We start from the raw sequence: 25,923 nt of genomic DNA on the forward strand, positions 1-25,923 counted from the left end.
AGCCTGGGCAGCAGGAGGCCCAGAAGTACACAATGTTTTATTGAAAAAAGTCAGGCCTCAGCTGGCTGGCTCCATTAGGCTCGGCTTGGTGGGGGGTCCCTGCCCACAGTATCCTGAGCCAGGTCTTCTGCAGGCGGGCTGGGTAGGACCCCCGCCCTTGTCACCCTTCCCCTTCTCTCTGATGGTGACATCCCAACAATAAATATTCAATAAATAGTGTTCCTGGGCTGGCTGCCTTCAAACCCAAATGTCAGCCCCCACCAGTCTTCTCCAGCAAGGGCAGGCCTCCTGGGGGACTGAACGGGGTGGGGGTGTGGGAGGTCCCCAAACGTCTCAGGGTCCTGCAGGACCCCAGTTCCATCTCCATTGCCAGACCCAGGCCCAATTTCCAAAGCTGGGTGCAGGGCAGGGCTGGGCAAAGCAGGACTAGAAGATGGGTGCTGGCAGGGGGTATTACTGTGAACACCTCCACTCTAGGCCACAAGTCTGTACTGGGCTCAGGAGTAGATAGTGATGACTTCACGGCCACCGCCACGAACCAACAGCACCCGCTCCAGGCCCTCTGTCAGCACCTCCAGGAACTCCATATCTGTAGGTCATTGGGTCAAAGAAGCAGCACCAGGACCAAGGGGAAGTTTGGCCCATCAATCAAAGCTGGGGTAATCTGGCACCCCCAGCCCAGGGGCTCTCAGACTAACCCCACATGCTGTCCATCTCCCCACTGCCTGCTTCTCCACAAAAGGATACAGTTCTCATCACCCTCACTGTTTTTGGGTGGGCCAGGCATGTTCAGTAGGACCAGGCGGGCATCGTGAGAGCGTGTGACAATAACTTCATTGAGCTTCACGGCAGTATGCATGCGCCGCACGTTGGATTGGTCCCTGCAGGTAATGTAGCTGATTACGGGTCTCACCACTGGCCCACCCACAAAGCTTGTCCACCCTCCACCCCTAGGCCCTAATGTGGCTGAGTCTGTTTTTGTTGTACTCACGGCTTAATATGCACCAGTTCTCGGAAGTTGTCAGGGGCCTGGCTGGGGTCCCAGGGCTCAGCTGCCACGTACTTATCCCGTGTCCATGTCATCTGGATCTTGTCAGCCGCAGCTGCAGACTCATCCTCCTCATCTGAGTACAGGCTCTCCAGCCTTAGGGCTGAGTGCCGGTCCTTGACCAGCTGGGCCTGAAGAAAATCAGGAGGTAGCCTCAGTGCCATGGAAGCAGAGGGCCTGGCATGGGCACTGACGTGGGTGGGGCTGGGGACAGTCATTCTGATGCCCCCATATTATGGTGGCTCCAAAGGTCTGACCCAGTCACACACCCATGCCCTGAACCAAGGAGGCCACTGACTTCTCGCTCCCGCTCAGTCTTGGTCAGCCTCATCTGACGCAGCATCTGGGACCGCTGCTCCATCATCAGTGTCCGCTCGTAGGTATATGCAGAGATGTCGCTATTGTGCTGTGGATAGGGTGGGCTGTGAGGACGGGGCTAGTGGGGCAGGGTATCCACAGGGCCACACTGGGGTAGGTGGCTCACCATTTCTACCACCTCCACTTCTGCCTCAAGACGTAGGTGGTACAGGAAGACAGCCAGATCCTTCTTCATCTGGATGCTGTTGTCATCCATCTGGGCCACTGTGAAGATGCGCATCCGGCACTTCCTCCAAACCTATGGCAACGGAGCAGGTGGGTGTTTCAGTCACTGCCCACCTCTCCAAGGGCCCAGCTGCTCTCACCTGGGCCCACCTCCTTGGCCCACCTTGTGCTGGCGCAGCAGGAAGGGTAAAAGCATGAGCATGCCGCCATCATGCACAATCCACCACACGTCGATGTGACCCTCCAGGTAGCGCTCATGGTTGCTGGGGTAGAAGGCAATGTTCTTGGGCACAAGCAGGGCCAGGTGGGCAGCCGTGGTGCAGCGCACAGTGTCTGGGGAGGAAGGACACTACTGACTGCCAGCCTGCAGTCCCTGCTCTCATTTGAGCCCTGGCCCCCGTCCCTCATGGCTGAGCCCAGGCCCTGGCCCCTCACGCACCAATAAAGGTCTTCCAGGCACGTGGGTCCTCACTCTGTCGCCAGCCATAGGGCCATCCCAGCACCACGGAGTTATGCCTCATGCCGCCCAGGCCGCAAGACTGGATGAGGTGGGCCAGCCCCTCACGCACCTTGTTGGCTACCACCACCTGGCAGAAGCCCTTTACTTTCTCAATCTCCATCATGTTCTTGATTGTCTGTGGGGAACATATCAGGCTCAGAGGCCAAGGCCATCAGCATCCCCTCTGCTGAGGTGGGGAAGGGGAGAGGCAAGCTGCTCACCCAGAGGTCGTGTTTTATAGAAGGGACAGCCACACCCACCCTTGCTCCAGCTCTTAGGTGGCAGCACTGCTGTCCACCTGGCTGGCCAGAATTGGTCCTCTCCGTTATGTGCCAGCTGCAGCCTGGACACCTCTAGACCAGCTCAGCTCCCCGCCCCCTGTAGCAGGTACCTGCTCAGCAGCCTGGGCCTCGCCATAGCTCTCCAAGAAGCTTCCCTGGATGACAGAACCAACGATGGTCAGGCCCTTGCCTGCCTTCAGCTGGGAGGCAAACGTGAGGAGCCGTGGGTACTTCACATGAAGGTCCTCATCTAGCTTCAGCAGCACCAGCAGCTGAGGCCTGCAGTGGCCAGATGGGGAGGCAGCCTGAGACTAGGGTCAGAGGTTTTCAAAGGAGCCCCTTTCTTTCTTCCCTTCTCAGCTCACAGGCTCCCACAGGTTTGGGGAGCAGAGGTCCAAGGACTCAACAAGGGGGCACCGCTGGCAACCCAGGATAGGGAACATGGACCAGGGAGGGGAAGGCAGCACCTCTCGACTGTCCTACCCTCACAGTGCCCCCTGAGAACCTAGAATGGCCTTTGCCAGTCTGGGTGTGAACTCACCGCCAGTTCTTGGTGTGAGGAGGCCCCTCCTCTAGCCGCAACAGTGCATAGCGGGCAGCACTCAGGGACAGGCCTCGGATCCCGTCACCCCATTCCTTCTCAGCCCTACAGAGGCCACCATAAGCTGGTGAGCCCATGGTCCCACCCAGGGGATTCTGTCCAGGTGTATGTGAGATAAAGGGGGGCCAGGACCTGAGTCACAGGCCCCCAGCCCCAGCACCTATGGTGGCTAGCAAAGGGTGGTTCAGCTCCTCCCCTCACAACCTACAGATCACCCCACTTGCCCCAACCAGGTGGCAACCCCTCACTCACCCTTGGTACTCAATGTACTTGTAGATCATGCCTGCAATGAGCATGGCGACCAGGGCATAGTACCAGGAGGAGACAAACATAAGGGCCAGGCAGAGGCTCATGCCCAGGAAGGACAGCGCCCTGGGCCAGAGAGTGGGGAAGGACCAAAATCAGGGAAAGACCAGTACAGGCCCAGGCCAAGCCCCCCAGCCCCCCAAACTCTCACCAATAGCAACTGCAGCCCAGGAAACTCAAACATCATCCTGAATGGGGCTCCCGGCTTCCCCAATAGCGCTTATATCAGAAGCTTGGCTCAGGGGTCCAGCTGGTGCTCACCAGTGATAGTACTTGAACCGGGGCCGCCAGTTAGGAGTCCTCAGGAGCGTCTGCACAGCACAGGCCAGGTTCACAAACAGGTAACACATCAGAAAGAACCTGCATCACAAGGGTTGGTTGGTACAGAGTGGCCTCCTTGGCAGCCAGGTCCCTGATTTCTTTGCCATGCATGGGCTGAGCCAGGTCTTCACAGCCCCATAGCACCCACTGCCAGGGCTTCGAGGATGGGCAACTGTTTGCAGACAAGGAGGAGGGAAAGGGGCGGCAGGCAGGGGAAAGCAAAGGATGGTGCCGAGCAGTGCTCAGTGTCTGCAGATGGCTGAACAACATTTAGGCCCCTGGCCTGGGCGACCAGTTGGATTAGGGGCTGTCATGAATGTGGGGAGCAGGTAGGGAGAAAATAACAAGGGCCATTTTGAAGACAATGAATAGAGACACTTGAGGGATACTATGAGGATGTAGCAAGACCTGTCCTCCAGAAGACAGTGGAGGAGCAAAGGGCTGAGGGGAGGAGCAGCAACCTCCACCCTCAACTGGCTGGAGAATGGCAGACAAAAAGGCAGAAGGACTTACTAGAGAGGGCATGTCAGGGGGCAGGGACTCCCATGAGGGGGAGTTGTCAGTCCCAACAGGGATGCTAGGAATAGCTGCATGGTAAAGGCTGAGATACACCCTCTGGCCTGGGTAGTAAGGGCTCACCACCCAAGATGAATGGCAAGAACAGTTTCAGGTGTGCACTATGTATAGTTGGGGCTGGGCAGTGAGTGGAGGTGTGTTGGGGGGGACGACAAAAGATTGCTGTGGTCTGACTATGGCTGGGGTGGGAGGGCTGCTTTGGGGGAAGGAGGAGCCTCTCCGGCCTACAGGCTGAGTGGGGCAGTGAACAGTAGTCCCATCATAACCAAACAAGCAAGATGAAGCATTGCCAGTACAGCAAATGTGTGAAGAGAGATGGAGAGGGGCCCCAACACTGGCAATAATGAATACAGTAACCACAAGGTCTCCTGGAAATTGTCACATGCTGACCACCTCCTGTAGGGCACTGGCAGACTCAAATGCTCATTTGATTCCAAAACTTTGAAAGAAAACAACTTTGAAAACAGATGGATGGGGCAGTGGTGGCTTCATCAAGGTGCCAGGAACTGGGTGCTTGCCCTGTGCAGGAGTGGAGGATAGCCACCTGCCTGCTCTAGGAGTCTCCCACAGAGGGCTGTAGGACCCACTGGTCTCTTCTGCATGAGTGTCAGGCTCATTCCTGAATGCAGAGGTAGGCTGAGCTCTGCCAGGCAAACATTGCCCCATAGAGCCTGACATGTCTCCCAGCTGTACCCTCAATGCCAGACAGGGTCACAGAGGCCCCTGGCTCAGGGGTGCTGAGAGTTCAAGGAGCCTTTCCCAAAACCATCCCCTGCCCTACCCTGGCCCCCAGCTCACATGGATAGAATGGGGGCCACCATGTCAAGGGAGGCAATGAGGATGCCCAGCTCAGCAATGAGTGCCGTCAGGAGGAGTGCCCACGTTGGTTCACCATTTGCCTTCCCGTGGCCAAATACCTGCAATGCACCAGGGTCAGTGGGGTCAGAAAGGGAAGAAGCTGGTCTCATTACCCTCATTCCACAAGCCACAGTCTGGTCTCCAGCATTTCCAAGGCTCTCCTCTGGGGCTCAGGTCACATCCATGCCTTTCCCAATAGGTTCCACAAGTTTCTCTGCCCCCTACCTCTCAAGGCCTCTCTGCTCTGAATGAGCCATAGATTGGCTATAAGGATTATCGGTCCAAGTCGCTCTGCCAAGAGCAGGGCAGAGCCAGAGCCAGGACAGCTCCTCACAATGGCTTTGTGGCTCTGGGGTCACTATGGGCCCCAGCAGAATATCATGCATCTGTATCCCCTACCCTCCAGCCAGTGTGAGGGGCCAGGAGTGTACAGGCTGTGGGGGAGTGCAGAAGGGCTCACCCGGAGGAAGGGGATGATGTTGTCCTTGGCAATGGCCTGCAACAGGCGTGGTGCCCCAGTGAGGCTCTGTAGACCGGCGCCACAAGTTGAGAAGAAGGACCCGATGACAATGACCCAGGGCGAAGGCCAGGCCAATGTGCCCACCACTAGGTTTCTGCTGACGCCGTCACCATACCTGCAAGGGCCAGGCTTAGGCCATGCAAAATGCAAGGAGCCCCCCAAATCCTGGGTGGGGCTGCCTAGAGTCAGGGACATCAAGGGTTAGGAAAGATGGCTATGGTGGGCAGAGCACTCACCCCTCAGCACCTAAGTCCAGTCTACCAGCCCCTATCCTTTCTCCTTGTCCCAGCCCTGACCCTGATGTCACCATTCTCTAAGAAGCAAAAGTTCTGGTGGGGCCTGACCCACTCAGTGGCACACACTACCACTGGCAACCAGCAGCCTGAGGATACGTGTGGGACCACGTGTTCAAGGGGGTTTGGTGTCAAAGCAGGCAAAAGCTGAGCCCCCTGCCACGGGGAGCGGCCAGCTCACTCACTTATCCCGGAGCACCACGCCCTCGATGCAGGCGCCGAAGAGAACCACGCTGCTGAAGTCTGCGGCCGCGTCAAGGAAAGCTGGGCCCCCACTGCCACTGCTGCCCCCGCTCGTCGCCCGCACAGGACCCCCGTGTGCCTCGTGCTAGCCTTGGCCAGAAGACTCAGCCGGGGCACCTACAGCCGAGGGTCTTGCGCTGTGCACACACTTGAGTGTGTGATGAGTATGAGGAGAAAGGTATACATGTATGCATGCATGTGTGGTGTCTGTACATGAGAGCTGGTGACTTAAAAGAAGGCAAGTGCTTCCTACCCCACTCCCTGCTGGTCCCAGGCCTCGGAAAGGATACACACAAGGGAGGTTGTAACAATGGCCAGAATGGTTCCCACTGGAATGGACTTCTGGGCGTCGCGGAGATCGCCAGAGCGATTTGAACCAGCCATGATACCTTCAAAAACAACAAGATTCCCTCAGGGGCTCCCCAGGACAGGGGACAGGGCTAGGTGGGGGGGGGGGCTTACCTGTCACAGAGGGGAAGAAGATGCCAACTAGCACGGTGAAGGATGTGGCAATGTCAGCCACCACGTACAGGGGCAGGTTCTCCTTCAGGCCAAGGGCGTCTGTGGAGGGCAGCCTGTGCTTCTCCACGACCTCTCCCTTCTCCAGGTAGGTGCTCCACAGGTTCTCTGCAGGGGCAGCAGCATCACCACCACAGCCCCACCTACTTCCCAGGGGCCGTTTGGGGCAGGCCAATCAGAGGCTGCAGGTGTGAGAGGCCATAGGGGCTCAGGGGGGCAGCTTCAGCCCGATGTCTGCAGCATCAGCCACAGGGAAGGAGCTGTCTGGCTAGAAGTCTGACAGGCAAAGGCTGCTGAAGCCAGAGCCCAGTCACTGCCTGCCTCCTAGACAGAAGCCCTTTATGGCTCCTGGGAGAATAATCCCAGGCAGTGTCAGGGGCTGGTGGCTGGGGAAAGAGGGGCTGCCAGAACTCTCTGGGGGCTGCTGCAGGTCTGGGATGCTGGCCATACAGGCTGTGTTCACCCGAAACCTCGCTGCCAGGAGCCAGGCCGTGGGGACGCCACTAGGCCTGGAAGGCAGCCAGACCTGCCCCCCACTCCTTAGCTGGCCACACAAGGACAGCTCTATGATTCATTCTCCTTTCATGCTCATTCCCTGCTGCTGCTCGGCCCATGGGTCAGGAGCAGGAGGACAGGAGTGAGGACGCACCCTGGAGCACGCTGGCAGCTGCACCTGGGATGCCAGGGATCTCAGTCACATTGTTGAGCAGGAAGTATGGGTCACAGGAGTCAGTGGTAAGGTTGGAGCTGTGGCAGAAGAGGTTCCATAGCTGGGTGGCCACTGTCTCATTATCCACCACGGCTGTCTTGGCACAGATGTCAAACTGGTCCCTGGACAGGGTCCTGTTGCCCAGCATGCATACTCTGTGGGGAGGGAGAAGTATCATCGCCTGCTCAGCTGGAGGTCCCAACCTGTTTCTACCCTGCAGCCTCCAGATCTCAGGGCATTAAAGGCCTTCTACTAGGGAGGGGTATCAGTGCAACGCCTGAATATACTCCCAGATTACTTACGGAAACACGGGAGGGTCAAAAATAGACTTGATGCCCCCAGCATAGATGGAGAGGATGGAGATGATCACACAGGCCAGGAAGAGTGAGGCAAATTTGTTCACATACTTGACCCCAACAAACACCACCAGGGTCATGAAGGTTAGAAAAATGGTCCCATACACTCGCATGTTGTTTAAGGTGGCACTCGATGAGTCATGAGCGCCTGTTGGGTGAAAAATGGCAGCTGGTGGGGCGATGTAGGTCTGAAACAAGAGACAGATATAGAAGGTTCAATTTTCCTATTTAGAGAGTGAATCCCGTCTTTTTTTTTAAGAGTATCCAGAAAAAGCCAGCCACAGAAGCTCATGTACTATATGATTCCATTTATATGAAATGTCTAGAATAAGTCGTCGTCGTCGTCGTCGGCAGCCGTCCGTCTCGAGAGACGATGGTGTAGCTTCTTAAGAGTCTATCTGCACCACTGAGAATGGTTGTGCAGTCCGACTCGGGAGTGACACGGTATCTGTCTCCTCCCGTGTTGAATCGTCATCTTGCGATGATGCTGGAGTGTCCTCTCCAGTGAAGCTGAAGCTACAGAGCCTGGGCAGGGTGATATGGAGGGTCTGCTGTTGCCCATGCAGCAGACCCCCCCTCTCTTCGCAGCTGAAGGGTCCAAGGGAAAGACGGAGTCAATACAGCTTGGTTTCAGGTGCGCCGCAGGAGTTGCCGGTGTTGACTACAACGTCAAACCGCCTTAGGGACTCCGGCTCTGGATTTTCTGTCGGGGTTTACTCCCTTAGCCTTTCCCCTGAAGAGGTATGCCGCAAGGCAGTGGAGGTTTTTTGGAGTCAGAGTTTTCCTTCTCTGTCTAGAATAAGTAAATCTGATTAAAGACAGAAAGCAGATTAATGATTGCCTAGGGCTGGGGGTATAAAGAATGACTAAAAGAGGTTTTCTGGAGTGATGAAAATGTTCTAAAATTGATTGTGCTGATGGTTCCACAATTCTGTGAATATACTAAAAACCTTTACATTTTATTATTTAAGTGGGTAGTGACTGTACAGTATGTGAATTATATTTCAATAAAGCTGTTATTTAAAAAGGATCCACACACAGGAGTCAACTTGAATAGTGAATAGCTAAAAAGTCAAAGTGGAACAGTTTGAGCAACAAAATAAATAATGATACTACTGGATCATGATCCAAGAATAAAATAAATATCCAGGAGTCCATACTGATAAAAATACATGGTTGAATAAATAAATAAATGGGGAAAAGGACATATTTTCTTTACAGAAGAAACCCAAATAATAAATGTAGGAATGTGGGAAATATGACAAACAATAACCCCCCCACCGCCTGCAGGTCTAGGAACAGGGTCCACACTGTAGGCAGAGGACCTGGAGATGGGAGGAGCCAGGCAGTTCCTCTAAACATTTCCTCTTGTCTTGACCCCCAGGGGTGAGCACTTGTTACCCTGTGATCCCCATGACCCCTCCACCTCTTCTCCCACCAGCTGGGGAGTGGGAAGCTGAGTCAGAGCACACATTGGGCTCATGGAGGGGACACTGACCTCTGGACAGGGTCCTGTGGCTGCTTACCCTGATTTAGGGACAAGGATAAGGTGGATCTGAAGATCTTGGCACAGAAGCCTGAGGGAGACAGACCTGGCCAGAGCCCGCATATGTCTGGGAGATAGGCTCTGTGTCACCACCAAGATCTGTCACTGAGTTAAATGCAACAGTTTACAGATCAACTGCCATGGCTGAAATGGGGCCCAAGTGAATGGAACACCCAGGGCCAAGGTGAAGGCCTGGCCAGGCCCTTTCCCTGCAAAGCCCAAACTGGAAAAGGTTGAAGGGAAGACTGGCTTGAGCAGAGATCTTTCTCCCTCAAGGAGGCCTCCCACATGATAAGCCCCAGACCCTGGTTGGAGGTGAGGGGAGCATGAGCAGCCTGGGCCCCTGGGAAAGGGGCTATCTGGACAAGACCAGAGTTGGCCAGGGTTTAGCATGACTCACCAGCAAGATCTCAATGGCACCCAGGATGTACATGGCCGCTGCAAACGTTGTTCCCAAGTAGAAGCACAGGCCCACAGCACCTCCAAATTCTGGCCCCAGTGAGCGGGAGATCATGAAATAGGAGCCCCCAGCTACAGTAGAGAAAATGTACACAGGTCAAGGCTGGTTCTTCTTCAAGGGGTTCTCCTCCATAACAACCTCTCATGACCACCCAGAGGGACAGGAATGAATTTTCCCATTTGCAGATGCGCAGAAGGGTTAGAAGATTTGCCTGACGCTGCATAGTTAGTAAGTGGCCAGGCTGGAGAGTTAGACCCCACTCCCATCTGGCTCCAATACCCAGTACAGGCCAGTGAAATGACTACCTTGCTAGGCAGCTCTAGGTCGGCAGCAGTGCTGAAGTGGCCACTGTCCCCCAACTCCCTGCACTTAGGCCAGTCCCCACAGCCTCCACTGGCTGGGTATGTCCTATCTCCCCACACCTCACCCCTCCCAAGGGCTGTGTCTGTTAGTCTGGTCCCTCCAGACCAGGGCAGGATGTGTGTCTTGCCAAATTTTTTGTCCTTAGGGCTCAACACAGGGCTGCCACTGGGTGAGTTTCCGTGGCTGACACTCCTGCCCTGAGTTTGTACTTCCATCAGAGTCAAACACCCTGGCAAGACTGACAGAGACAACGCTGGGCCCCAGGGCCAGTGTGGGTGCATGGGACATGTGGCTAGTTGAATTTGCTCCTGATAAAACGTCTGTGGTGAAAAGTCTGGGAACAGGGATCAAGAAACTTTAAAAAGGTTAATCCCTTTCATGCTGCAATCCCGCCTCCAGGTTCTCCTAAGGGAATTGCCAGGGGTGTAAACAGAGATTCGTGTGCACGACAGTGAAAAAGTAGAAGCCAAGAGTAGGAAAATAATCCCATAAATTAGATAACACGCTACCAATCCTTCTGAAAAAACAAAGGAACTTTCCCCCAACATTTGCAAAATATACACACATAGAGTTCGGGAAAAACAATATATCAATACTTTACAAGATCCTAAGACCATGTACCAAAAGGCTCAAAGTTATGAATTCAGGATGGCAATATTTTCCTTTCTATATTTTTATGCACTTTCACGCCATCTAATGGGTAAACATATATTGCCTTTTCCCCATTACTTTTATACTAATATTAATAAAACTGTTAGTTAAAAAAAGGATCCAGCCCTGACTGATGTGCTCAGTTGGCTGCGCATCATCTCACAAAGCAAAAGGTCACCAGTTTGATTGCCAGTCAGGGCACATGCATGGGTTGTGAGTTTGGTCCCTGGAGGGCAACTGATTGATGTTTTGCTCTCTCTCTTCCTCCCTCCCTTCCCTTCTGTCTAAAAAGAAAATAAATAAAACCTTTAAAAAGAAAAAAGAAAAAAGAAAAGCCCTGGCTGGTGTGGCTCAGTGGATTGAGTGCTGGCCTGTGAACCAAAGGGTCACTGGTTCAATTCCCAGTCAGGGCACATGCCTGGGTTGTGGGCCAGGTCCCCAGTTGGGGGTGCGTGAAAGGCAACCACACAATGATGTTTTTCTCCGTCTCTTTCTCCTTCCCTTCCCCTCTCTCTGAAAATAAACAAATGGAATCTTAACAACAACAACAACAACAAAAAAGAACAAAGGAAAATCAAATCCAGTCTCATCATCCCTGCTGAAACCCTCTGCACTGTCCTATAATCCATGGTGTGGGCCAGACTCCTTGGCATGGGCCACCAGGTGCATCCCATCACCTTCTTTGACAGCCTCGGCCCCCTTTTTATTTTTATTTTTTATTATTTTATTTTTTTCGTGAGGGAGGCAGGAGAGACCCATCTAGCCAGCCAGATCATCCGAATCAACCCTGGCGATCAATGGGGTGACAGATGTTGCAGCCAGATCACCCTAACAGTCCCCAGCCTCCCTTTTAAAAACAAAAACAAAACAAAAAACACACACATAGATAAAACAGATAACTCAAACTCTGTAGAGCAAGGTTGTACCTAAGTGATGTAACTGTCATGATTTCAGGGACTAAGACCCCACCAAAGAACTGCTTTGAGGGCAGAAGCAATGAGGGTCCTGTGTATGTCAATGTGGATTCTGGACGCACTGCCCCCAACAGGCCCAGGGCAGTGCTCACTCACCTGGAACCACTCCATTGGTGGCGATGGCGCTCATGGAGATGGCCGTCAGCAAGGTCTGCAGGGAGGAGGGCCTATGTGAGCAGTTCAGCGGGGAGGGCTCTGCGGGTAGCCGTGGCCCTGCCCAGCTAGGATACTCACACAGCAGCAGCAGATGAGCACAATGAGGAGGGCCTGCAGCACCCCGGCTGTGCCCACCATCCAAGTCAGACGCAGGAACAGGATCACCCCGAAGATATTCTGCAAGCAGGGTAGGTACACCCCCATGAGGGTGCCCATGCTGGGTGCCTGTGGAGCGGGAGGGGATGGAAGGGAAGACACAGAGCATCAGAGGAGCCCAGATGCACCCTGCAAGGCCAGCCCCAGTCACTCAGCAGTCCCCAAGGTGTTCTGTGGAAAACAAGTTGGAGAGGTGCACCCTGAGTTGAGTTCTGGGGAGTGCAGGGGTGGGGTGACAGCTAGAATGTCTATGTTGATGTTTTTTATTTTATTTTATTAAAGATTTTATTTATTTATTTTTAGAGAGAGGGGAAGGGAAGGAGAAAGAGAGGGAGAGAAACATCGATGTGTGGTTGCCTCTTGCACGCTCCCAATAGGGACCCCACCTGCAACCCAGGCATGTGCCCTGAATAGGGAATCAAACTGGTGACGCTTTGGTTTGCAGGCTGGCACTCACTCCACTGAGACACACCAGCCAGGGCATTTTAAATTAAATTAAATTTTTAAAAAGGATTTTATTTATTTTTGGAGAGAGGGGAAGGGAGTGATGTTTTTTAATATAAAGAGTTTGGGACTGGGAAGGTATAAATCCCAATTCTTTTCAAAATGTCACATGTGAGTTTTTGAGCCTCACCTCCCCTTCAAGGTACTGCTCCCCTTCCCTCCTCTTTTCTTTTAAACTTCTGGAGAGAGGTCTGTCTTGAATACCCACCTTCTCATTCAGCACGCCCCATGTCATCCAAGCCAGAATCTAAGAAGTTGTCCTTGGCCTTCCCTCTGTCCAACCCCCAACTCCAGTCCAGGTGGACACCAAGTTCTATCCAGTGTGCCTTTCAAGCTGCTCTTAGATCAGCCTGCCTTGCCTCTGCTTTAGGCCCTTGAACCTAGGGCACTAGACTTGGGGCAACTGGATGTTGCCCTCCTGTGCTTATCAACCTCTCCACATGGCAGCCTACTCTGTTGCCAGAGCAGGTCTCTGAAAACCAAGTCCAGTCTCATCATCCCTGCCAAAAACCCTCTGAACTGTCTATCTTGTAGTCCTCGGTGTGGGCCAGACTCCTTGGCTTGGGCCACCAGGTGTGCCCCATCCTTTCGTTGTCAGTTTCAGTCCCCAATAACATAGGTCCCTCAGAACCTCTGAACCAGGGCATGCACTGGACTCTGCCTGGGAGGTTTCAGTCCTACCTCACTGCCTGGCAAACTCCTCTTTAGATAAACCTTCCAGGGGATTAACTATGTTGCCTCTTCCAGGAAGTTTCTCTGGGTTGCGTTAGGTAGAGATGGCACTTCCTCCTCCTCCTACATCCCCTCAGCATTTGATATCCCCTTCCATCATAGTGGTCACTTACAGGTCATGGTAACTGTTCATTTGAATGTCTCATGACCATACTTGGGTAGACTTGGCTTGTTCACTGTTGTATCACCAGCAGGCTCAGCAGGTACCCAAAAAAGGTGCTCCAGAGTCCAGGGAGTGGTGCCTTGGAAGGCCCCTAGGATAATGTGTTGGGAAAATCCTACATAGAGTAGAGACTCAAGGTTGAACAGCAGATTAAGCAAAAAAAAAAAATATATATATATATATACACACACACACACACACATATATATATATATATATATAATGCACACACACATATATACATACATGAGGTCTGTCTGGAAAAAGTCCAGCCATTGTTAATATAATAAGATTGGTTTTCGACATCAATGTAACCTGGCAGCCAAGGACAGTGGACCAGAAAGCGCATGGTGAACAATGATGGCTTCACTGTACTAGTGGGTGGGTGTGGTAGATGCCGTTGAGTGAGCATGTGTACTGTGTGGCCGTTGCATTCAAAATGACTGAGCGAGTAGAGCAATGGATCTGCATCAAATTTTGCATTAAGCTTGAACATTCCTTCACGGAAACTATTGAAATAATTCAGAAGGCCACAGCTACGGACAACTGGTTACTGGCATCTTCATCACGACAATGCGCCCGCTCATGCATCATGTCTTGTGCAGAGCTTTTTGGAGAAACATCAAATCACCCAGGTGACTCAGCCCCCTTACAACCCAGATTTGGCGCCCTGAAATTTCTGGCTTTCCCCAAAACTAAAATCACCTTTGAAAGGGAGGAAATTTCAAACTGTTGATGAGATTCAGGAAAATACAACGGGATAGCTGATGGCAATGAGAACTGTGTGAGGTCCTAAGGTGCCTGCTTTGAAGGGAACTATATATACAATGTTTCTTGTGTCTTCTGCAGTAAATGTATTTTTCATATTACATGGCTGGACACCTTCTGGACAGACCTTGTATATAAAACACAGACAACAGTGCGATGAGAGAGAGAGGGAAGAGGGGTGGGAGGCAGGTGGAGGTGGGCAGAGGGGAGCAAAATGGGAATCGAAAGAGACGTTACTTGGGGCAATAAGCACATGATGCAGTGTGCATATGTTGTTTTGTTGAGTTATACACTTAAAAACTGTATGGTTTTTATAAACCAATGTCACCCCAATAAATTTAACTTAGAAAAACACTGAAGGGCAGGTGAAAAAAGTCTAATGGGCATATGCAGGCAGGATTTCTCAACTACCTAAGGGCAGAGCAGGGGCCAGCCAAAAGGCCAGAGCAGAGGTTAAAAGCACAGGGGCAGGGCAGGTGCCTTCCTGAAGAACTGAGTCCCCACGAGTGCAGCCCAGGGTAGTGGGGCCTAAAAGCTTCCACCAGAGCCCTAGTAAAGCCTGCTGTCCTGGAACTGGGGTGGGAGAGAGAACTATGTGGCCACAGGAACTCTTCTGAAGGGTTCAGGTCTGGGGTAGGATCTATGTGCAGCCTAAAGGACCTCACAAGGGCCTGAGTAAGAATAGTCCCTCAAATTGTCCTTCATAGTGTAGGTGACAGATATACCTCATTTGAGCTCTGTCTGAGCCCCTTTCAGAGACCCTGGACCACCCACTGTATAGTGGCAGCTCCCAGCCCCACTTCAATTCTATCTAGGCTGAGTCACTCTGGAAAAAAGGCAGTGTGGGAAAGGGCAGGGCCGGAAATGCTGTCTGCATCTCCAAATAACCCCTGGCAGCCTCAGAAGGTCACAAGGCCAGAGCCAAGCACAGTGGCTGCTGTGGAGAGGCTGCCTCAGCATGGTCTGGGTGGAGGCCTGCTCTTCCTGCTTTAAGCCTTACCTTTCTGTGGCCCTGCTTGGACCCACCCAGGGTAAGAAACACAGCTTAGTGGCCCCAACTCCCTACCTTCCTACTGAGTCACTGCAGACTTGACCAAGCTCCTCTTTCCTTGATGGAAAAATGATTGAAACTGGGACACTCATGGACCCTCTCACATCCTTACTCTAGGGCCAGGTGAGCTAAGGCTGGACCCCAGCATCCTCACGGGCTCCTCGTAAGGCCAAGAGGCCATGGCCCTTTACCAACCCAGGCTTCCTTCCAGCACTTGTTGAGAAGTGCATTAGCCTTTCTTTCTTTCTTTTTTTAATAAAAGAAAGTTTTCCCTGACTGGTGTGGCTCACTGGATTGAGTGCTGGCCTACCAAACCAAAATGGTCACCAGTTCAATTCCCAGTCAGATCACATGCCTGGGTTGCAGGCCAGGTTCCCCAGTTGGGGGCATGCAAGAGGCAAACAATCAACGTATCTCTTACACATTGATGTTTCTCCCCCTTTCTTTTCCCCTCCCTTCCCCTCCCTCTAAAAAGTAAATAAATAAAATCTTTATTTTAAAAAGTTTATTTAGAAAATCAAAGAGGTAGAAGAAATGCGCTCAGGAAACAAGTTACAGAGGCAAAAGGGAGGGCCTTGGAGCTTAGGAGAGATCAAGGTAATAACGTGTCTGGGAGGAAGAAGAGGGAGAGAGGAAAGGCGCGGGTGCGCTCCCAGAGAGGGAAAGCCACCTGTACTACCAGCCTTTCTTAAGGACCTTTGTACTCCCAGCCACAGCTCCCTGGACTTGGTCTTAAAGGACAAGGAAGAGGCACTTACCCAAGGATCCTACTACCCACCACAGGCAACACTCTCAGAGGCTGAGACCCCTCTGCACAGCTGAATAGAGACAGCCAGATAGTCAGGGTTCTCTACTATTTGCAGTCCAGAAAATGCCAGCAAAATCCCAACCAGCAGGATATGGTGGAGGTCAGGTCTGTGTAACCTCAAGATCTTAAGATTTCACTGAAGTGTGGGCTGATTTGTCTCCCAGAGAGGCAAGGTGAGGTGTGCACATCAGCCTGGTCTGCCCTCTCCCCTTGGTCCACCCCAGCAAGGCCCAAAACTCACAAGCAGGTCTGAGGCTGCAGACCTGGCTTATCCCAATCAAGTGCTCTTTCTGCTTGTGCTGAGCTCCAGCAAGAATACTACAGCTAGCGCCAGACCCATGCTGTTTCCAATCACAGCTGCTTCCCAAGTCTCAGCGAGTCAGTAGGTAGAGAAGGAGGGCTCCTTGCCCTCACACAAGGGAGCTAAGCAAAGATGAGCAAAGTCATCTAAAGAGAAAGGACAGCTGAACAGCCAGAGGCCTGAATAGGGACCAGTAGCCCCAAGAGGCAGCATTATGCTCCTATCACCCCTTCACCCCTGCCACCCAGGTGCTCAAGGAGCCCAAGTGCTGTTGGAGCGCTCTGCCGATGAAGCCTACATAGGAAGGGGCAAAAGGTTTGATTACTTGCTCTAGGTCACGCAGTCCCAAGGGACAACCATGTTCCTGGTTCCAAAGGTAGCACCCTTATCTACCTTGATGGGATGCTAATGATCAGGTCTTCTAGTTACATACCTCACAATAAATCCACAAATGTGCCTCCCAGTGTTACATATTGATCTTGTGTAGCTCAGTCATCTTAGGCAAGTTACTTAACACTCCTGACACTCAGTTTTTTCATCTTTAAAACGGGAATAATAGTACCTGCCTCGCGGCTTTGCTGTGAGATGACTTGCAAGAACGCAGGCTTAGCATTATGCCTCTCACAGAGAGGGCTGAGTAAAGGCAGCTATCCTTCTCAGTGTCATTTCTGAGGGCCTCCTTGGCTCTTTGTCCCCTCTATCCCTCTGCCCCCGTGAGCCCAAGGCACTCAAATGTCCATCCTCCATGCTCACCACACCAGGCACCCGCTTCCCCTGGGATGTTCAAAACCGTGTGGGGAACTTGATACATCCATGATGTTGAGTCTGTCTTCCCAGGAGTGGCCCCTCTGCTGCCCTTCACCAGCTCACCTTGGATGTTCTCCGGCGGGTACCCTCCCCACTTTCAGCTTCCTCATGCTCTTTGGCGCCCTGTGTGAGGTTGGTGTAGCTGACGAGCTTGCCCAGAAGAGATGATACCTTTGGGCGGATGTCCAGCTCTTCCTGTAAACAGAGCCACAGGGCAGTCTGGCAATGCGCCCAGCTGGCATCAGGCTACCTATGTGTAGCCAGCAGCCTGGCCGCTGGTGCCTTGCCAAGCCCTGAGGCAGGCCTGGGCCTGATCCCAGGTTTTGCCTGGGGAAGCCCAAGCCAGGCAATTGGGCAGGTGTGGACACCACACCCCAGCATTTGGCACTCAAAACTCAGCCCAGCAGCTGCTTCTTTCCACCCCACCTTAGTTATAGTCACTACCAACCCATTTGTGAAATCTACCTGCCTCAGGAGAGAGGGCAGGGCAGGATATGGCTGGCAGAAAGGAGAGTGACACACTTCATCCCGCCTGTTCTGCCTGGACACCTCCCAGCTATGAGTGGGCCACTGGGACTCACATCTGCCCTCAACTCTTCCACTAAAAAGCTATCCCTAGTCACCTCAGGGAGTCAAGGAAGTCAAAAAAGGGATGTCTGGGACAAGTAAAGTCTCTTATTTGCTCAAACGCTGATCCTTCTAGGTGGCCTCCACCCTCAATCCCAGGTGCTGAGAATAAGCCACTTCAATCCCCAAGTGGGATCCTGGCCCCCTAGTTCATCCTCAGGTAGAGCCAGGTCAAGGTCTACATTGCAGAAACTTCCTGCTTTTCCAAGTCAGGAGGCTTCCCAGAGCTCAGACTACCCAACCCCCAACCAGGTTTAGGCTTTTCCAAGTTCCTGTGACTTCTCCAGTGCCGTGCTGCCACCTACATACGCCCACATTTAGTCTTTCCCCATCTATCAGCTCTCTTCTGACCCTACACACAAGCAGAAACGGGTTTGGAGTCAAAAATGAAGATGTAGGTCTTTGGGGAGCATGTGGACACTGAGGAGTCTATGAGACTTCCATGGGGGCAGCTGAATATGTGGGTGAGAATTTAGGGGCCTAAACCATGTCCTGAATCCAGATCCAACTTCTGAGTTTGAGTCTGAAAAGGATAAAATTCAAGTTCAGAGGCACAAAACTGGGAATGTTTCCAGAGGTGTCCACTGAGATGCAGATGTGGAGAGAGGGGGGCAGATCCAGTGAGAAGGACCAGGTCTTGGTGAACTTGAGGGGGACAGGGTTGGAAGAACCAACCAGGAAGAACAAGGAAGCGTTCACAGGAGAGAAGGGGTCTAGGACTACAAGAGTCCTCGAATAAAGGGAAGAAAGGAAATCCCGAGGTGGTCACCCTGCTGAAGGGCTGCCAAGAAGTCCAAGGTGAATACCTCTGGAGGTGGTAACAGGGTGGGGCTGTGAGTGCCCTCTAGGAAAGCACTTTTAGTTCAAAGGACCAACGGAACCACAGCCTGGTTGCCAAGGTGAGACAGACAAGAGGACACTGGGGGAGGAGCCAAGACATAAAGAGGCACAACTGTCCAGCCTGCCTTCTCAGTGATGGCTTGGGTCCCTACAGGCCCCTGCCCGCCCATCTCCTCAGCTACCTCAAACAGTGCCAGGTTCCTGTCATAGTATTCGTTTCCTCTGGAATCCTCCAAGGGACAAAGGAAAGGGCTGCTCTCTCTGTGGCTGCCATGTCCTGTGGAGAGAGAAGGACAGAATCCCAGTCAGAGACTGCCTCCTGAGTCCTCAGCCGTCACTGCTGGCTCCCTAGGAGACCAGTCCAGAAAACATCGTTTCTCTGGAGCACTATGGGGGCCAGCGTTAGTAGGTGGGGCCTCAGTTTCCCCATCAAATCCCACCAGTCTCCTAGAAGAGCTAGTGTTGTTAGAGTGGCCAATTACCAAAACGCAGCACATTATCTCCTCTAGCATAGAGAAACTGAAGGAAGACCCCAGACACACGCTCATCCACGCGTTAACACCAAGGGGTGGAGCCAGCGGGGAGGGCGTGGCCCAGCCCTCAGACCCCCTAACCCCCTTTTCCCAGCCCAGTTGGAATACCCAGTGAGACAGGGGGCCAAGGCTTTGGTGTCTTCAGGGCCCAGCCGGGTGCTGCCCTCCAGGTAGATGAAACCACATAAGGTGCCTTCAGCCGCCATGGTCAGACACTGCCATACTAGCTGCCCCACCATGCACCGGGCGGGGCCTCCTGGAGGGCACCCAGGGGCATGCTGGGAGGAGGGGCACGCAAGAGGCTGCCCAGGGAGCGGAAGTGTCTAGGGTCCTATTCGAAAGCCCGGCTGGTTGGTGCTGGGGCTGAGCCGGGCCTGCTGGCGGGAGTCGCTTGTTGGCCTTCCTGCCTCCAGATCCCAGACGCTTGCCCAGACTAGGTGCGTGGCCCATGTGTCCCTCGGCTGATGAGACAGTGTCTCAGCTCCAAAGAAACCTTGTAGAAAAGAACCAGACGCACTTTTCTTTTTAGTAAGCCTGCCTCAACTCTCAAAACTTGGCTGATTTTTCTGGCCGCTCAGCCTTTACACTCTTTCCTGTTTTCCAAACTATCCCTTGCGAGTCCAGTAGGTGACATTCCCAACTTTCCATGTTTTTTCTCCCTCCAGGCAGTCTGGTAGCTGCGACAGTGGCTGGGAGCCTCACAGCAAATGGGAAGCAGACATCTTGGTTCAAAGAAGCCAGGTTGGTGTTGCAGTGACTGTGGAAGCAGTGCTGGCCTGGTGTCAACAGAAGTGTTGTCACCGACCCAGACTAGCGGGGTATTCAGACCATGCACTGGCCCTCTCTGGTTTTATAAGGGCTACCTGCTAACCTTGTCTGGTTAAATAGTCTATAATTTCATTTCTCTTGTTTGCAGTTAAGAAAGCTGAATGATGCATCCTCCTCCATCTGCTACATCCTCTTGCTAAAGGTATGAGACTTAACTTGCCTTCTCTAAGCCTACAATTAGCAGGTGCTGCACTGTGGATTCTTATTACCCAAGGAGATTGACAGGTAAAGCTGATGACAATTTCTGGGACAAAGTCCACTCTTCCTTCGAACAGCATGTGAAAACAATACATCACCTCATCTAGGAACCTGAACTATCTACATCTGAGTGAGCCAAGCAGCTCAGTCCCATGAGCTACAAGGCTGTGTGTAGGCCAATACCAATGGTACAGGTGACAAAGGCAGCAGATCAAGCCAGCCCACCAAACCATGTTAAAGTTTCATGGGGTCACATAAGCTCCTCAGACACCCTATGATATTTGCTGTGCCCTTGATGCTTATTCAGGATCAAGATAAGGAGCCACAAGAAAAATCTTAAAGCCTAGTAACCCTGCCTATTACATTGATGGCCCTTCAGTGAAAAATGGCTGAAAGGTACTCCTGGATTTTTGTGAAAAAACAAAACAAACAACAACAAAAAACCTCCCCTGAATAAGTCAGATGCTTCATTTTGTCAGAAAATGGCAGCTATAGATCTCATCTTTTTTCCCTTTCTGCCTTGGCTACCAGGAATCTCCAAGCTAAATTTATTCTTTATGTGCAGTCACCATCTGCCTCGTCTCAAAGTCCCTGTCTCATTCCTCTGCATGATTTTGATCTTTCTGAGGGTAAATCCTTTGGGAAGACACCAAGGGGTGAAGCCTGCTAGGAGAGGCGTAGTATATCTCTTCAGCTCCTTTTGTGAAGTAGGATGAAAATATATTATAAATTACTCTAATCTCATGCACTGCAGTCTGCCACGCCATTGTTGCCTTGTCTCTCTGAGGAGACTGAACAAGCATCCTGAAAACACAGAACCAGGCACGAAGCAGTTCCCAAAAACTGGCTGTGGATGATCCTCTAAGACCCAGCAGAGATCCCTTGTCCCTTCAGCCATGACTCCAGGGCACCTCAGAGCCTGTCCAAGGGTTGCCTCTAGTCCTCAAAGCAACCCTCCAGTAGGTATCATTTACCCGTTTTTAGTAGCAAGGAAAGTAAGGCTTAGAGATTTAGAGGCAAGGTCACCCAGTTGAAGGGCCAAACTTGGGTCCCAGGGTCCATTACAGCCAGGGAGGAGCAGAGCTACAGGTTCCCTAATCCTATTCTAGGCCTCAGTCTATCCCAGGATGCACCCAGGGTGCACATACCTAGGGCTCTTGGTGCTCAGATGGCTGGCACCCTGGCTTGGATTCCTGACCCTCTCTCTCTGTGACCCAGCGCAACTTGGTTACCCCCTCTGTGCTGACAGCTTCCTTTTCTATGAAATAGAGAGTAACATACACTCTTCTAATTGCCCAGATCAATCAGAAAAGGGACGGTCTGGTGGCTGACACACAGCAGGCATTTCTTGAAGTTCTCTAAAGCCCCAATTAAGGACAGCTCCCATGGGACTACGGGAATATGTGGGGGGAAGGGGGGGCTGGGAGGGGGTGCTCTAAGCAGTGTCTGGGTGTCTGTACTGCCCTCAGCTATTCCAAAAATTCCAGGGCAGGTCTGGGCATGCCTGCCAAGCTGAAGCTGCTCAGATACCACCTGAAATCCCTGGTGAACTAGAGTATGGCCTGGGCTTGGGGGCTGCCTGTGAAGCACACATATATGTGTGTTCCTAGTCACAGCTGGGAGTACACCAGCTGCAGATGGGTATCCAGGTGACAATCTTGATCCCTGTGCTCACAGGCATCTGCCAGGGGTACTAGAACCTCAACACTGCTTGTTGACCTTGAACTTGAGAGATTCAAGTTCCAGGCTGGGGGTACCCCATGAGATGGACCTGAGGCTCACTGTTTTTGTGCCCCCAACCCTTTACAGTCCCCACCAAGAGGAATCATAATCACTTACCAGGGCGCAGAGTGTCCCCCATACTGTAGACACAGCCAAGGTCTGGCTAAAAAGGAGTAATAGGAGGAGGGGGGATGTGGGAGGAGCTGGCCCAGCCTGGAGGGACCTGGCAGGACTCAGCCAATGTGGCTCCAGTCACCCTGCAAGAGGCCAAGGCGGGGCCAGAGGCTAGGTTCAGCTTCGTCTGCCCACTGGTCCAGGCTGAGCCCAGCCCAGTCTTTGGGAGAGAAAGCCTCCCAGAGCTAAGGAGAGCCAGGATGCTGGCTCCTACTCTGACCACTGGAAAGTGGCTAGGGCAGGACAGGGCACCAGGGTTGGGGGCTGGGATGTGTGTACAAACACGGCTGTCAAGCCTGTAAAATCCCATGATGTCCAGTAGCCCATGCCACTGATCTGTGCCATCTTCCCACATGGCAAATCAGGTGACTCACATATAGCCATCACCCACATCAGGTATGGGTCACCTCAGTCACCACCAGAGATAACATAGAGCTAGGTGGAGATTGCATCATCTGACACATGCCACCAACACACATGTTCTCTGCATATCTCCATCATGGTCAGTCACAGACACAGGCATTTGTCATCAGTCACATCACCATTCTCATCACTTACACCCCTGCAGGAAAGTGGCCATGAAAATGTGCTACCCTGACTCCCACTTCACCCTGTAATACCACACAGCTAGACACTTGCACAAGCACAGTTACACATGCATATGCCACTATACATGCAGACATATACTCCAAGAGTGGGCCCTGGCAAGGACAGCCATCTGGGAGAAGGGGCTCACCTTTAGATCCAGTTCTAACACCTACGCTGGGAGTTCAGGTGCTGGAGTCTCTAACCCTGGGTTTGAATACGCTGGCGCAAATTATATGACTGCTCCCTGTCTCAATCACTCCTTCCTAAGTGTGAGTAACAGGGCCTATCCCATGGGGGAAATTGGTTGGCTTAAGCGAGTTAATTCACATAAAGCACCTAGACAAGCCTGATTTCATGTGAGTGCTCTTCAGACGCCCACTGTACCTACAGACCTAGGAGGGGATCAACATGAGAGGGCTCGCAGGCAGTTATGCACAGACCCCCTCAGAAGACACAGTCTTCTCTCCTACTGGCCCGAGTTCTGGGAGGCACAGGAATGGGGGAAGGGAAGGGAGACTCAGGGTCAGAGGAGGTGAAGTACAATTGGGGAGACCAAGAGAGAAGAGGCTGGAGGTGGTTCACAGAAGGTGAAGGGGCTAGGATCCAAGCAGAAGCTATGCTCCCAGCCGGGAAGGGCCAGAGATGGAGGCTCGCCGCTACTTATGCGCCTAGCGGCCCCGATGGCCTACCCTCTTTAGTCAGCCACGTCTGCAGCCCCCGCCTGCGGCCAGCAAGGGAGGAGCTGGGGTGGGGAGGGCGTCCCGGCTGCCGGCGCGCCGGGGCCCAGAAAAATCGTGTCTGCACTCGCGGAGCGAGGGACTGGGAGCGGAGGCGCAGACTAAGAAAAGTTGGGCTCGCATCGACGTGCGCGCGATCGGGCCAGGTGTTCTGTGGGTACGCGGGCCCGCGTGGCCGGCTCCCCTGTCCCCACCAAGGCCCCATCCGGGCGCGCCCTCACCGTCAGAGTCATCCCGCTCGGCGCGCTCCCCGTAGTCCACCCAACTGAGCCCCTCGAGGTTGTCATAGTCGCCGCGCCGCGGCCCGTCCACCGGCACCACTGTGAAGTGAGGCATCGCACACTTTCGGCCTTGCCTCTCCCGCTGCCCCGACTTCCAGCCCAACTGTCCCCGCCACCCCCGGTCCGCGCGCCACCCCCTGCCTGCGCACCCCGCCCGCTCGCATTCCTCCCCGCTGCGCTCACTTCCTCCGCCCGCCCCCCGGGCCGCCCCTCGGGGGCGGGGAGCAGGAGAGGCTGGGCTGGCTCCTCCCCTAGGGGGGGCCCCGGAGGAGTGAAGCCCCTCTGGAAGGGGTATTACTAGTTGTTCCACGCCCCAAACAGGGCCTGATTGCTGTGTAACCTTGGGTGAAAAACTGCCCTCTCTGAGCCCCAGGTGCGGTACTTGTAAAACCTCTTGGGGCTGTCTGAGGGCAATATGAGGTGGGACTCGGGATGCACTGGCTCTGCGCTCTGTGCCTAGTAAACGTTCAATGACATTTCTTTTACTTGGGGACAGGGAATGATTGGCAGGACCTGCCCAGGATCGCAGAGGTCCTCCCAATCCTTCCCAGGGCCTTCCACCATTCCTCGGTACCCCCTATCCATTTCCATCTTCTGTCTCCCACCTCTCCTCTGAGTCCCTCCTGGGTGCAGACAGCTGGGGATTCTGGCTCCTTCCCCAGAGGCTGCCACCTGCTTGGTAGAAAGGACATCCATCCCCCTTGCCTGGCCTTTCTTGCCCCTGTGGGAGGCTACATTCGATTTGTTAACCACATTCTTTCATCTTAATTTTATCTTTTACTGTCTCACCTCCTGAGGGTTCCTTTAACCAAATCATTTGTTTATTTGCTCTTAATTTTTCTTTCACTTTCTATACTGCTTCAGATAACTTACACGGTTGATTTTACTTTAACATCTGTACCTTTCTAGGTGTCCTTTCGGCTGTTTCTCTATCAGAAAACCCCAGCGCCCATCTTACTTGTCTGTCTCCATTTTTCTCTCCTTTATGGCTCACAGGGCTTTAGAACATCAGAATCAGTGGTGTCTTCCATCCTACCCCTGACGCCCTCTAACTGCTGCTGCTTCCCAGCCTCAGCTCTAGATCACATTCAGGAATCAGAGTCCCAGGGCCCTACAGAAGGACCTCTGAGCTGACCACCATTCTGGCCCCTACCCCATAGTCATCCCAGCCAGTGCCTGTCCACTTGACTTCCTGTCCCTCATGCTACCTTCAGCTGCCCACAGTAGCAGCTTCCGAAATGGACTCCTTGCTCTCTCCCCCTGCTCATGGTTGAGCAACCGCTTCTGAAGAGAAAGCCCAAGCTCTGCTCTTGGCCCACAAGGCCCTGCTCCATCTGACCACTCCAGCCCCTCCAGCTGCACCTCTCTCCATCTTCCTGCCCAGCTGCAGCCCTTCTGGCCTCTTTCACTTCCTCAAACTCAGGGAGTTTCTGCAAATCGCTTGTGGTTCACTCTGACAGAGGCCTTTCGACTGTCTGCTGACAGAATGCCTTTCGACTCTGCCCCTACCCTCACTTACCAGACTCCTCCATATGGGAGTTGTTCTCAACCTGGAGCACCGCCTCCTCCCCAGAAAACTTCTCAGACATACACCCCACACCCCGCCTTATCCTCCCTGGATTGTGTTCCCTGGGGCACTTTCCCTTCATAGTCCCCACTGCAGCAAGATGCATTGTGGGGATCTTTGGTTAATGTTTTTCGTGTCCGCTAGATTGTGTATCTCACAGAGGCAGGACCCTTTTGGTTTTCTTACTTTGGTATCCTCAGTCCCTGGCCCCAGGGTGCATGCCAGGGTGCAGTACAAGCCTTTAACAAGAGAAGAGTGTCTGGGGTTTATAATCTGGCCAAATGCATGTTCTGAGCAGTGTTCAAACTGCTCCTACCCTGCCTCCACACGGCCTCTCCTCGGGGGTGGGGTCAGGTGCCGTGTAGGGGAGATAGGCCACTAAAATCCCAACTGACAAACCTAGCTCTGGGTGCCTAGGATACAACTTCTCCCATACCACTCTTTTTTTTTTTTTAAGTATATTTTATTGATTATGTTGTTACAGTAGTCCCATTTTTTTCCCCCTTTGCGCCCCTCTGCCCAGTAACCCCCTTCCCCCCAGCAATACCACTTCCTTTAGTTCATGTCCATGGGTTGTTCACATAAGTTTTTTGGCTTTGCCCTTTCCTATATTGTTCTTAACTTCCCCCTCTCTATTTTGTACCAACCAATTATGCTTCTTAATCCCTGAACCATTTCCCCATTTCTCCCCCACCCCCCTCCCAGCTGACAACCC

The 25,923-nt window shown here is 52.9% G+C and overlaps 1 protein-coding gene across 2 annotated transcripts; it reads right to left on the minus strand.

Annotated features, from left to right (window-relative positions):
* Positions 1 to 17: 17 nt before the first annotated feature.
* SLC12A4 (solute carrier family 12 member 4) lies at positions 18 to 23,755 on the minus strand. Of its 2 annotated transcripts, none has more exons than XM_090260046.1 (24): positions 23,582 to 23,755; positions 18,763 to 18,857; positions 17,177 to 17,308; positions 11,902 to 12,048; positions 11,764 to 11,818; positions 9,620 to 9,750; positions 7,620 to 7,861; positions 7,258 to 7,472; positions 6,552 to 6,716; positions 6,380 to 6,478; positions 6,032 to 6,089; positions 5,494 to 5,668; positions 4,974 to 5,092; positions 3,540 to 3,638; positions 3,225 to 3,344; positions 2,913 to 3,017; positions 2,482 to 2,650; positions 2,031 to 2,226; positions 1,755 to 1,924; positions 1,533 to 1,664; positions 1,347 to 1,454; positions 992 to 1,179; positions 748 to 881; positions 18 to 589 (listed from the first exon to the last, which is right to left on the minus strand). In XM_090260046.1, exons 1-24 carry the CDS (start codon positions 23,694 to 23,696, stop codon positions 498 to 500), a joined length of 3,261 nt encoding a protein of 1,086 aa, XP_090116172.1. In that variant the 5' UTR covers positions 23,697 to 23,755; the 3' UTR covers positions 18 to 497. The 2 variants fall into 2 exon arrangements, with proteins under 2 accessions (XP_090116172.1, XP_090116173.1); XM_090260047.1 differs by lacking the exon at positions 23,582 to 23,755 and adding an exon at positions 21,979 to 22,020.
* Between the last annotated feature and the right edge of the window lie 2,168 nt (positions 23,756 to 25,923).

The sequence above is a fragment of the Furipterus horrens genome, unplaced genomic scaffold (genome assembly GCF_987537825.1).
Source record: "Furipterus horrens unplaced genomic scaffold, mFurHor1.1.pri manual_scaffold_13, whole genome shotgun sequence".
NCBI lineage: Eukaryota > Metazoa > Chordata > Mammalia > Chiroptera > Furipteridae > Furipterus > Furipterus horrens.